The sequence below is a fragment of the Nelumbo lutea genome, chromosome 2, assembly GCF_056320005.1.
Source record: "Nelumbo lutea isolate HS-2025 chromosome 2, American lotus-T2T, whole genome shotgun sequence".
NCBI classification, from domain to species: domain Eukaryota; kingdom Viridiplantae; phylum Streptophyta; class Magnoliopsida; order Proteales; family Nelumbonaceae; genus Nelumbo; species Nelumbo lutea.
Genome location: NC_142685.1, coordinates 64892692 through 64906970, shown reverse-complemented (window position 1 = coordinate 64906970; position 14279 = coordinate 64892692). Strand labels below are relative to the sequence as shown.

The window sequence follows — 14279 nt, the reverse complement described above, 5'->3', positions numbered from 1 at the left end:
AAGATAAAGAGGGTTCGGCCCAACAGCCAAACCCTAGATTAGAGAGAAAAACCCTAAAGCAGTTCGGCCTCTCCTTCAAGATAGGTCCAACCTATCTCGACTGATAGCAGTCTCTGGAAACTAAATAAAACTTACTCAAAGAATGTTGTTCGCTGCCTTCTAGGGTTGCTTGAACCCTAGCCTTCGCTGCTTCTTCCTGATTACCAACACTCTGCAAGCCGTGGCAAGTCCTCAACAGCTGCGAAACTCATCGGGTAATTTCCAAGAATCAGCCGATGAATACTGCTTCATAAGCTTCCAGCCCTAGTTGGTTCTCATGTGATTGGCTGGACTAGATAGGCTCTAATACCAAGTAGAAGATCAAGACTACAATCAGCCTTGAACCCTAATAGATTTTAGGTTAAGAAAAGTAGAAGAAAAGTGAGAGGAAGGAGAAAAGAGAGAAGAGGAACTGAAGAACACAAAGGTTTGAAAGAAAGGACAGATTCTAACACCTCTGCTGCCGCCACTCTCTTAGTATTTATAGGTTATGTTCAGTACATAGAGAAAAGGACAGATCAGCCCTTAGTACTTACATGACAAATAAAGTAAATAAAAACTGAAATAAATAACAACTGAAATAACAAACTGACTCCAACTGACACTACCATGACTGAAACAAATAATTACACATACTGTCCTATGAACACAGTGGGGACCACAGCTGTGGGGCCCACATCAGTGTTCTCTACAAAATCTTCAAATAAGATACCTTACAAAGAGTTTCCTAAAGAAAGAAAATTAGAAGAACTTGATCAAATTCACAAATCCCATTAAAACATGACTTAAGAACATAAGTATGATTGCTTATTTCATCAGATGTATAAAAAAAATCCCATACAAGGAATATCCAAGATTAAGAGATAGTCAACCTCTTTGACACTTAAAGCAGCTCCACCTCTAGAATCTCCATCCAACTTTGTCAATATAGCACCAGTAATTCCAATCTCAAGATTGAATGCTGTAACCAATGCTGCAAATAGGAGTACCATAAGAAGATAATCAGAAGAGGAACTTTTATTTTTTATTATTGAAAAGTAAAGGTTAATGTGCTAATGCTGGGAAAAAACATGCTATACACAAGAACTTGCAGATAAAAAGAAAAAGAAAAACATAAATCCGAAAAAAGTCAAAATGATTTGGTTCCATTCAATCTTAGAATCGGAAACTCTGAGAACCCTTCAGCTTAAAAAATAGTGTCCAAAAATATAGTAAGTTGAAAACTTTAGCTTTAATAGTGCTGTATAAACATCTCTAATTCTCAAAAATGATGTCTCTTTAGCTTCCTTCTAAAGCATACAACAAATTACAAACAGAAGGAGATTCCATTGCATGGTAGTAGTGTCATAATGGAACACTTATTAGGCATTTAAAGCAGGTAACCAAGATTAAGAAACTGGATTTCACTAGAAATTTTGTTTCATAGTATAATATATTTGCTAAATAATATTTTAATAGAAGCAATGCTGCTAAAGCATGTTTGGCTAATGATAACGGAATTTGCAAAAATAAATTTTTTCTGTATAAAAGAGCTTAAAGGGATAATTTTCCCTAGACAGAAAAAAGGCATGCTTCAGCAATAATATTCTTTTATATTTATCAATGAAATATTTGAAGCAGGTTTTTTACTTGATTTTTCAAGTAGGTTTTCTTATTACTACTAAATCATATGGATTGAATGTTCTTACCATGGGATGTTGTAGAGTTAATTATAAACTGGGCTTGTGCTTTAGGAGGTCCCTACCCCTCAAAGTGGCCCTTCTCTTATGAGTTTCCCTTCTTTTGTATTTTTCTTTATTCAATTAACAATTTACAACAACTTAGGTTGAAAAAAAAAAAGGTTAAATAAAAAAACAAGGGAACAATATCTGGCTACACAGTAACATCTAATCATTGAGGTCAAATATTTGCATAACACCTCAAAAAGATTATTGCACTGAGCCACTGACTATCAGCATCTATTGCTTGTGAGAAGGGTAAGCTTTGGCAGATTGTTCAGTAATTTCATAGAATAGGACAGAAGCTGAAGCACAGTTAAACTAGTATAATCTTGGCAGAGATATCCAAACAAAGATCCTAAGACTTGATTTATCTAGTTTTGGTAGAATATCTAATGCAGTGGATCTACATGACTAAGGACTTTGCTACCTACCACCAACCTCGGTTGATCAAAGAGTCATGACGGCATTCCTCTACCTAGAAGTAGAAGATGAATCCATCTCTGAATGGAACACAATCCTGGATCAATGTTTTTGTGACCACTTTGCTCACAGAATTCAAAGACCTAATAATTTCTCTTACAACTTAAACAAATAGCTTCATGATGAAAATATTAGACCCTGTTTGAGTCTTTGAGAGACTAGCTAATCAAACTTCTTAGTGTGTTGAATGATGTAATACACTTTGTAGTTGTAGAGTTTTGGGCTGATATAACATGTTTTTTTATTTACATAGCATAGTTAGGGAGTTATTGGCCTTAGGCCCATTAGTTTACGTTTTAAGTTAAGAGTGTTTTTAAGCTCTCACAAGTAGCCGACTTACTAAGGGCATACTTGTCGTTGTACTCTCTTTTATTTATGAGAATATAATCTAATGAAAGGGATGGCCAGACCTAATTCTGAGCTTCTCCCATTCTCTTTTATCTATTTTCTCTCTCTTTCTCAGCTGAAACCTTTTCTTCTCTTTCTTTTCTTCTTTCTTTTACAGTTTTTATATCAAAACAGGTTGTCCAAACTTTTCTACTGTAGTAATACATTGTTATCTTCAAGGGTATGTTTCTTCTTTTTGCTTTTAATTTGTGTTTTATATATACGCATATATATAGATATATATGATAGGGCCGATACTAGATAGACCCTGATTTCTTCTCCTCTGAAACTCTCTTTCTTCCTTCTCCTCTCTTTGTATACTCTTGCAGGAATCACATGCATATTATAGTTGGTATTAGAGCTTCAAGAGTCGGAAATACAGTGTTATTATGATTCTAAGCTCTATACCCATGCTGATGTCAGCAGTCTTCAAGATAACTTCAGTAGGTTTATAATCAGCTTGCTCATCTTTGAAGTAAAAACCTGGATTCTGGTAGAACAATATTTATGGTGTTTTCACAATGAAATCAAATCAATTCAGGACTATTTCTTGATTTTTGTGAATTTTATGAAGAAAAACCAGAAAAAAAAATAGTTTTAAATATTTCAAAATTGTGCAATCACATGTGACATTTGTAACGATTTAGGTCAGAAGATTTCGATTACATAGAAGCTTTTTGAAGTTCCAGAAATGGTCTTGCATGATTCGGAGAACTGTTGAATATTAGTTGAAGTTTTATGCTATGATACTCAGATATGTATGCATGGCTAGTCTACTGGCACCAGACATGATATGTACTGGTATGACACTGGATGCCACGTGAACACTTCTAAATAATGACAAGATGCAAGTCTTGAGTAATGAAACTGAGTTGTATCCCCTTCTCTTTGAAAACATAGAAAGATGATGTAAATAATGAGTTGTATCCCCTTCTCTCATATCTGTGCCTGTGTCTATATCCATATCTAGGTATCATAGGTTTTTTATGCTTGACATCAGCAACCCAAGACAGTTATTTCTTTTTCCTTTTGTCATTTCAATCTAGCCAACTATGTTGGTTTCAGTTGATTGCTTGTGGAAGATTGCACGAATTATTTGAAAGTTTTCTGTAGCTACAACAGTATAGCTGGACCTATAATTTTGGCTTAGTAATCTGTCTAAAAGATTAGATTAAATTATCATATTCAAAAAAAAAAAGAAAAAAAAAAAGTCTGTTGCATAGATTTCTTCCTTTTCTTAATAAATAATAACTTACTATATTCAAGAAAATCTATCTAAAAATCTGTTAGTCTTGTACTCTGCCTGCTGCATAGATTTAATTATTGAATGGTTCTAGTGGTTGTAACATGCCTCTACAAAGGATACCTCTGATATTTGAGTAGCAATTTCTCATTAGGCTCCATTTGTTTGCAATGCAGATTTTAACCAGATAGAAATTTTGCATCCATTTGGAACCATCTAAAAACTAGTGCAAATTTTGCACCACTTTCCTTCAACCTTAATTCTTTCTCATATAAAGTGGGGATTAGGGGTGGATCGAGCTGAGCCAAGCCAAATATCTAGCTTTCGAGCTCGGCTTGCCAAAAAACTATGAGGCTTGAGCTCGATTCGAGCTAGAGACTTGAGCTTGAATTCGGCTCAACTCAAAAGCTCATAAGTTCGAGCTCAACTAGAGCCAAAATTCCTATAAAAATAAAAAATATACATTTCAAATTTATTTTTTATTTTACATATAAAAAATTAAGAATTATAAAAACTAATTATTATTATACATATAAAATTAAATATATAGATATTATTATATATAATATTTTTATTGTTCACTTATATATTTGTATATATATTGTTTATTTATTTATATATATATATATATTCTTTTTTATATGTATAAGATTTATATATAGGCTCGATTAGGCTTGTAAGCCTCATGAGCCGAGTTTTATTAGGCTCGAGCTCAGCTCGATTAACAAACAAAACTATATATTTGGGATAGACCAAGCCAAGCTCGAATAGCTTGTGAAAAGCTCAACTTGTGTCCACCCCTATTGGAGATCACATCAATTTTCTTCCTACCTTTCTCCTTCCAAAAAAATATCCTTCCTCCCATGTCCATTCTCTTTCATGTAAAGTGGGAACCACATCAATTTACTTCTTGTAAACAAGCAGAACAAAGCCTGTTAGAGTCGACTATAGAAGGGTAGTCTAGTCTTTTTACTTTTTCTTATGTGCTAAATGTAATTACTATTATATTCTGAAGAAATAGTTGGTTAGCCATGAGTATGGGGTTCCATACCCACACTCAGGCTCTAGTGTGTGTGGTTTCATACCCACACCTAGTTGTTTCTAATTTCTTTTATTAGTAGTTTCTAATTTCTTTTTAGTAGTTGCTAATTTTTGCTAATTTTTAGTACTTGCTAAATGTAATTTCTTTTATTAGTAGTTTCTAATTTCTTTTTATTAGTAGTTTCTAATTTCTGTTAAGTTGGGCTGGTTGGCCTTATTGTTTCTATTTTTTGTTTATTTCCTTGTCTTGTAAGGATCCTAAAAGCTATAAATAAAGAAGTGTATGGGGAAGCAGATCATTCACCACTAAACCCCTTCTCTCTCTCTCTCTCTCTCTCTCTCTCTCTCTCTCTCTCTCTTCTTCTCTTCAAACCTGTAATACAGTAAACAGTTCTTCTTCTTCTTTCAAGTTGGTATCAGAGCCTTAGATCTAGGGTTTCTCATGTGGATTTAATTCAGCCAACCACATGAGAATTGTTTAGAGCTGAAAGTTCAAAAAGATCCTTATTTCGGCTGATTCTTGGAGATTGCAAGAAGGTTTTAGCAGTTGTCCTAAGATTGGAGAGAGCTTCTTGTAATCAAGAAGAATCAAACAAGAATTGAGTGATCAAGATTGGTGTCGATCAGTTTTTTTTTCTTGGTTCTTTGATCAAGATTCAAAGTGCTGACAATAATTGATTGATCAAGTTTGAAGACTAAAGGTAGCAATCAGTTTTCTGGGCTTTTTTACTTCATAAAGTACCTTTTTCTTGAGATTGATACTCAAAAGGACTTTGTTATTCATTCAGAGAGGTACGGGTAGAAAATCTCAGGACTGATATCAATCCCAGGACAGTAGTCGACTGTTATCTAACTGCAAAATCATTGTCCTAGGTCGGCTGTTATCAGCCTTGAAATACATTTTTTTCTTGTCGCAGTGATTTAAAGCCTCTTCTTAACTTAGAATGGAGTACAAGAACCAAGGGGAAGGTGCTTTTGGAACTGGTCGTTCAGGTAACATGACTGAAAACACCTTTCAAATTACAACTGTTAAGTTTGATGGATCAAACTACTTGGAATGGAACCAATCAGTATGATGGCTATTGGGGGTAGAGGAAAATTGAACTTCTTGCTAGGGGATGTGAAGGAACCCTCCAAGGAGGACCCTACTTATGCTAGGTGGGTCCAAGAAAATTCTTTTGGTAATGACATGGTTGTACAACTCTATGCAGCCACACATAAGCCGAAACTATTTGTGGACCAAAACAGCTAAGGAAATATGGGATGTTATGAAGGAAACTTACTCTCAGCCTCTTAATGTTGCTAGGGCTTATGAGCTAAAATGTGAGGTTAAAAATCTGAGGCAAGGAGAGAAGTAGGTCTCTGTTTACTTTTCAACCTTAAAATCCCTGTGGCATGAAATTAACCATCTTGAAACAATTGAGTGGGAGAGTCAAGAAGATGCACAAACATATAAAAAGCAGGTTGAAACTAACAGAATTTTTGAGTTCCTAGTTGGTCTGAACTCTGAATATGACATTGTGAGACAACAGTTCTTGACAAGAGATAGTGTGACTTTATCACAAGCCTATTCCCTAGTGCATAGTGAAGAAACTAGGAGAAAGGTTATGTTGCAGCAACAGCCCTCCGAATCAGCCTTGGTAGCAGTTAGACCTAAATCTGAGGGGGATAAGGAGAAGAATGAAGCTAATAAGGACTTAGTGTGAATACTACAAGAAACCTAAACATACCAAGGACACCTGTTGGAAGTTGCACCCTCATCTAGTTCCAGCAAAGCTTAGAAATAAGAAAGGGAATGCTAATATGGTTGTCAAAGCTGCTCTGACTCAACTAAAAAATGAATTTAGTAATTCAGCTCAGCCTACTTCAGCCCTTGCTCATACAGGTACAAGAGCTACTGCTTGTCATGCTTCTGTCCCAAGTAATACTAGACCTTCCTAGGTAATAGATTCAGGTGCTTCAGATCATATGACCAGCATATCTACTCTATTTAGCACCTATTTTTATCCTCTGAGAGAGACAAAGATTCTATTGTTGATGGCTCTCGTGTACCAATTTCTGGCAAGGGAGACATCAGATTATCAAATACCATCACTCTATCCTCAACTTTGCATTTCCCCAAGTTTAGTGCAAACTTACTTTCAATTAGTAGTATTACTAAAAATCAAAACAGTTCAGTAACTTTTTTCCCTGATCAATGTATTTTTCAGGATCTGGAAATGAAGAAGGTGATTGGGATTGGCCTGAGATGAATGCAGTCTACCTACTAGAACATTCACAGGGAGAGCAGAGTGAAGCAGGGAAATTGTTTGTTTCTCAGTCTTGTAGTAAGATTATGCTTTGGCACAACTGCTTAAGTCATTCATCTTTTCGGTCTTTAAAGAGTCTTTTTCCAAACTTGTTTGAGTCAGTAGAAGTGTCTAGGTTAAAATGTGAAAGTTGTGAACTTACAAAACATAATAGATCATCTTATCCTTTAAGTAATAAAAGAAGCAACCTTCCTTTTGAGATTGTGCATACTGATGTTTGGGGGCCCTACCATACTCCCACCATGGGGGGTACAGATATTTCTTATTATTTGTTGATGACTATACTCGTTTTTCATGGGTCTATCTTATGCACTCTTGAGATGAAGTCCCCTCTCTGACCCAAGCTTTCCATCAAATGATCCTAACTCAATTTGAAACCAAGATCAAGATTCTTAGATATGATAATGCCAAGGAATACTTTGCAAAACCTTTGGCATCCTATCTCCTTGATCATGGGATCATTCATCAGAACACCTGTCCTCACACACCTCAACAAAATGGGGTTGCTGAGAGAAAAAACAGACATATTTTAGAGGTAGCCAAAAGCATCATGCTCAACTCCAATGTTCCCATATGCTTTTGGGGAGATGCAATCCATACAGCCATATACCTCATTAACAGGATTCCTTCACCGGTCCTAAACATGCAAACCCCATTCAGTCTTCTATATCCGGATAAGGACCTATTCACTATACCCCTCAAAACTTTTGGGTGTACTTGTTTTGTTCAAATCCTTGGACCTCATTGCTCCAAGATCCCAAAGCCACTAAGTTTATTTTCCTTGGATATGCACAAAATCAAAAAGAATATTGTTGTTATGAGCCAGTTTCAGGGAAGCACTTTGTGTCCATGGATGTCACCTTCTTTGAGGATATGCTCTACTATCATAAGGCTTCTCCTCAGGGGGAGAATAGTGAGGAAGGGATTTCAGTTCCAGCTCCAAGAGTTCCTTTACCTGTCCCGGTTACTGTGGGGAGGAGTTGCGAAGAAGGTTGTCAAAAATGCAGGGAGTTGAGGGTGTATCATAGAAAGTGGTGGAGGCAGGTTGTTTCTCGTACTCAATAGCAATCCAGGCTAGTTCCAACATCTTCTACAACTCCAAATCCAGACACTACTACTGCTCCCACTGTTGATCCCACTATTACAAAAGTTCAACCTTCACCAATAGATGACCTTGATCTTCCAATTGCTATTCGTAAAGGGAAGCGTCGTTGCACCTCATTCACTGCCCATTGCATCTCCAAGTTCCTTTCCTATAATTGTCTCTCAGAATCCTACAGATCTTACTTGGCATCTATTTCTTCTATTCCTATACCCAGAAAAGTGCAAGAAGCTCTTTTGATACCTGAATGGAAGGAAGCAATGCAAGTAGAGATGGATGCTCCAGTCAAGAACAACATATGGGAACTAGTTAACTAGCCTGAAGGGAAGAAACCTGTTGAATGCAGATGGGTGTTTACTGTGATATATAACTCTAATGGTACTGTAGAGAGGTATAAGGCCAGATTGGTTGCAAAGGGATTCACATAAACTTATGGCATAGACTATACAGAAAACTTTGCACATGTTCCAAAAATGAACACTATCAGAGTTTTTCTATCCATTGCTGCAAACTTCTCATGGCCACTATTTCAGCTGGATGTAAGAATGCCTTCCTCAACGGAGACTTGCAAGAGGAAGTATACATGGAGCTACCCCCTAGGTTTTATAGTACAGAAGTAGGAAAGAAAATTTTCCTTTTGAAGAAGGCCTTATACGGGCTGAAAAAATCCCCGAGAGCTTGGTTTGATAGGTTTAGACTGGCTTTGGACAAATTCGGATACATACAAGCTCAGTCAGATTACACCCTCTTCTTTAGGAAGACAGGTCATTCATTAACTCTACTTGCAATCTATGTAGATGACATTGTGATAATAGGAAGTGACACTAGTGAAATTGAAACCCTTAAATAGCACCTTCACAAGAAATTTGAAGTGAAAGACCTAGGAAAGTTACATAATTTCCTAGGAATTGAGATAGCTCGATCTAAGCATGGGCTCATGGAATTTTCATCTCCCAAAGGAAGTATGTTCTAGACTTATTGGAAGAAACTGGAAAGTTAGGAGTGAAACCTGCTAATACTCCCATTGAGACTAACCATAAGATAAGTGCGGAAAGTGGAGAACTCATTGAGGACAGGGCTATATATCGAAGGCTGGTTGGGAAATTTCTTTATCTCTGTCTAACCCGACCAGATATTTCTTATGCCGTCAATGTTGTCAATCAATACATGCATTCTCCTAGGACCACCCATCTCCTTGCAGTAGAAAGGATACTTGCCTAGTTAAAGAGATGTCCAGGGAGAGGTATACTCTTCAAGAATAATGGTCATATGAAAATAGAAGTGCATATAGATGCGGATTGGGCTGGATGTGTTGATGATAGGAGGTCCACCTTTGGATATTGTGAATTTATGGGGGAAAATCTTGTTTCCTGGAGAAGCAAGAAACAAAATATTGTTGCACGCTCCAATGCAAAAGCAGAATACAGATCCATGGCTAATGGTATTGCAGAAGTGTTATAGCTGAGATACTTGCTTAATGAGTTGGAGGTTGATTATGAGAAGCCTTTGATGTTGTATTGTGACAATCAAGCTGCAATTAAATATTGCCTACAACCCAACATAGCATGACAGGATCCATGGCTAATGGTGTTGCAAAAGCGTTATAGCTGAGATCCTTGCTTAATGAGTTGGAAGTTGATTATGAGAAGCCTGTGATGTTGTATTGTGATAATCAAGTTGCAATTAATATTGCCTACAACCCAACACAGCATGACAGGACTAAGCATATCGAGGTTGACAGACGTTTTATCCGAGAGCGAGTCGCATCTCAAGAAGTATGCCTTCCTTACATTGCCTTAGACATGCAGTTAGCTAATCTCTTCACCAAAGCAGTCGCAAAAGGCAAATTGGAAACAGATCTACGCAAGTTGGGCATGACAAATATCTACTCCCAACTTGAGGGGGAGTGAAGAAATAGTTGGTTAGCCACGAGTGTGGGGTTCCATACCCACACTCAGGCTCTAGTGTGTGTGGTTTCATACCCACACCTAGTTGTTTCTAATTTCTTTTATTAGTAGTTTCTAATTTCTTTTTAGTAGTTTCTAATTTCTATTATTAGAAGTTTCTAATTTCTATTAAGTTGGGCTGGCTGGCCTTATTGTTTCTATTTTTTGTTTATTTCCTAGTCTTGTAAGGATCCTAAAAGCTATAAATAAAGGAGTGTATGGGGCATTAGATCATTCACCATTGAACCCATTCTTTCTTTTCTCCTTTCTTCACTATTTTTCTCTCTCTCTCTTTCTCTCTTTTCTTCTCTTCAAACCTGTAATACAGTAAACAGTTCTTCTTCTTCTTCTTTCAAGTTATTCTAAGTTAAGTGATGTGTCCCACACTTAAGTGGGGGCACAATAGTCATTGTGTTTCTTGTTTAGAAAACTATAAATAAATCTGGCTGACTAGAGAGAGGTGAATTCTCTAATTTGAACCAGTCTTTCCTTCTACCTATTCTTCTCTTCTCCTCTTGCTCAATTTTCTTCTTTTATTATGAAACTGAAGCATATACAGATCTGAAATTTACCATGGTATCAGAGCCATTATAAATCAGTTCATATCTGCCCAGTTTTCTGCACCTCCCAATCTAGCTTTTTTGCAGATTTCTCTTCGGTCACTTGGAGTTTGACAAAAAGGCTGAAAAGGAGTGCTTATTTTTGCTTCTGGAGGTTTTAATGCCTCCAGTTGGTTGTGTTGTGGTGGTTTCAGGTGGTTGGTAGAAAACCCTCTAATCGATGGATCGAAGAGGACTGTTTACAGTAGCTTAGTGGTCTGACAGGTTTGAGTCTGACTTGTGTGGTTCAGATGGGTGGGTTGCATGAGATTATAATGGGAAGCAATTTCTAATGTGTTGCAGACCTAGTATCATGTGTGTGAAGTGTATGTGGGTGATTTTTGTGGTGTCGAAAGTGAAGAACAGTGGTGATTACCTTTGCTGAAACCTATGACAGTAAATGTTTCAGTAGGTTTTAGCAATAGTCAGTCGTAGGAGTGTAGTGCGGTGATCATTAGTAAGGTAGAGTGGCATATTAGTATGAGAGAAAAAAGAAAGGAAAAAAATTATGGCAACTATGGGAGACGGTGGTGAACACAAGTCTATTATGACTCCCCCTGATTACTTGAATGTGCAGATGACCTCTATTAAATTGAATGGAGAGAATTACGTACCTTGGGCTAAATCTGTTGAAGTTTTTCTCAAAGCTAGGAAGAAGGTGAAGCACGTGAGAGAAGATAAACCCTCAGTTTATTCTCAGGAGTACAATGATTTTTTTTATCAATAATAATTAATTAACCATTATGCCAACCTTAATTGCTTCTCAAAAGTACAATGATTGGGAACAAGAAGATGCACAGATTATGACATGGTTATGGAATAGCATGGAGTCTAAGATTAGTGTGAATTTCATGTTCTTACACACAACCAAGGAGATTTGGGATCATGCAAAGAAGCTTTACTCAGGATAGGACAATACTACTAGAGTATACCAGTTCTACCAAGAGTATTTAATTTACAACAGGGTAGTCAAAGTCTCGAGGGGTATTAGCTAGCCTAAGGAATCTTAGGAATGAGTTGAATGTGTATCACCTCCTTACATCTGATGTTAAAATTCAGCAACAACAGAGAGAACAACTTGATGTAACCAAAATTTTAGTGGTATTGAAGTTTGAATATGAACCGATGAGAGCACAGATACTGGGTGGGTCTGCCCTTCCCTCTCTTGAAGAGGTGTTTGCTCGTCTCCAGAGGATTTCAGTTGGACCTACAAAGAACTTCACCATATCAGATAGGTCTACTTTTGCAGTGACAAGAGGGAGAGGTCATGGTGGTAGAGGAGGAACTTGGGAGGTTCAGCCAGGTCATGGTGGTGATGGTGGACCCATGTACAGTCATGGTGGTGGTGGACACATGTATAGTCGTGGTGGTGGGCATATTGGAGGTCGAAATTCAGGGGGAGCCTGTGGTAGAGGATGTAGCAATGGTCCGAGAAGGTGTACACAATGTGGTATGGAAGGACATACTATCAATTTTGTTATGATCTACATGGCCCACCTTCAACCTGGGCAAATCATGCAGTGGCTAGTGGTGGTGATATGAGACAAGAAATTCAGCAAGCCAATCAGACACCTCCAACATCTATAGATGCCTCCGGGCAAGACATGATGAGTGTTCCACGTGATAAGTATGAGAGGTTACTCCAGGCTACTTCTCAGCAGAATACAGCTATACTTGCCCACTCAAGTATGGCTTGTCTGGCATCCAAACCCTCCCATTGGATCATTGACTCTAGAGCTTCCAATCATATGGCTGGGACTCTAGGTGTGTTTTCTTCTCTTTCTTCATCCTCTACAACCCACACTATTACCCTTGGTAATGGCTTCACTTCTTCCATGTGTGGTATTGGTAACGTTAGTAGTCGTACAAGACTACAAATATCTCTTAGGTTTTGAACAGAAAATAAAGAAAGGAAGAGAGGAGGAGAAGAAAAATGAGAGATGAAGAGGGAGAACTCATGGAGAGGTTTTAGAAAGAAGGGAGTGGTTGGTGTGTTGAAACAGCCGCCCCACCCCTTAATTTATATACATAGTTTCCTAATTGTAAAATAACTCAATGCTTACATGGCAAGATAAGATTAAAATTAAAACTAATCCTAGATAAGATAGAATAAAAAGAAACTAATCCTACTAAGAAAGCTTATTAAATCTAAGTACATCCCAGGGTGTCACACGAATACTAATGTGGGGTCCATAGTTTCCTACACTCCCCCTTAAGTTGGGAGTATATATTTGTCATTTCCAACTTGCATAGGTCTTCTTATAACTTCTTTCTTGAGACAGCCTTGGTGAGAAGGTCTGCAAGCTGCATGTCGGAGGCAATGTAGGGAAGGCATACTTCTTGAGATGTAACCCTTTCTCTGATAAAATGACAGTCCACTTCAATATGCTTAGTTCCGTCGTGTTGTACTGGATTATGGGCTATATTGATGGTTGTCTGATTATCACAGTACAATATTAGGGGTTTCTTATAAACAATACCCAATTCCTCAAGTAATGATCTCAACCATAGAATCTCAACCACACCATTTGCCATGGATCTATATTCAGCTTCAGCACTGGAACGAGAAACAACACTTTGTTTCTTACTCTTCCAAGGGACCAGATTACCTCCTACAAAGGCACAATATCCAGAGGTAGATCTTCGATCATCAACACACCCAGCCCAAACAGCATCTGTGTAAACTTCAATCTTCATGTGGTCATTTTTCTTGAACAAAATGCCTCTACCTGGAGACCTCTTCAAATATGCTAATACCCTTTCAACCGCAAGGAGTGCATATACTAACTAACTACACTGACTGCATAACTGATGTCAGGTCGTGTGAGGCAAAGATAAAGAAGTACATAGCTTTATCTTCAATAGGCTCCCCACCTTCTGCACTAATCCTGTGATTCTGTTCAATAGGTGTGTCTGCAGGCTTAACTCCCAACTTTCCTATTTCTTCTAGCAGATCAAGGACATATTTTCGTTGAGAGACAAAAATCCCATGCTTGGATCTAGCTACCTCAATGCCCAAAAAGTATCGTAGTTTCCCCAAATCTTTCACCTCAAACTCTTGATGAAGGAGTTGCTTAAGAGACTCAATTTCACTAGTATCACTCCCCATTACTACAATATTGTCCACATACATAGCAAGCAAGGTTACGGAAGAATTCATTCTCTTAATAAACAAGGTGTGGTCTGACTGGGCCTGCACATATCCGAACCTATCAAGGGCTCAACTGAATCTGTCAAACCAAGCTCTGGGGGACTGTTTTAGTCCATATAAAGCTTTGTTCAACCGACAAACATTTCCTGTCTCCGTGCCATAAAATCATAGAGGCAACTGCATGTAAACTTCTTCCTGCAAGTCTTCATTCAGAAAGGTGTTTTTAACATCCATCTGATACAATGGCCAAGAGTTATTGGC

The 14279-nt window shown here is 37.6% G+C and overlaps 1 protein-coding gene across 1 annotated transcript in view; it reads right to left on the bottom strand.

Annotated features, from left to right (window-relative positions):
• CPSRP54 (chloroplast signal recognition particle 54 kDa subunit) overlaps positions 1-14279 on the bottom strand; it is an 88494-nt gene that overhangs the window by 41499 nt on the left and 32716 nt on the right. Inside the window, exon 9 of the mRNA XM_088970478.1 lies at positions 912-1012. Coding sequence (XP_088826604.1) covers positions 912-1012 — 101 coding nt within the window. The remainder of the gene's footprint in view (positions 1-911; positions 1013-14279) is intronic.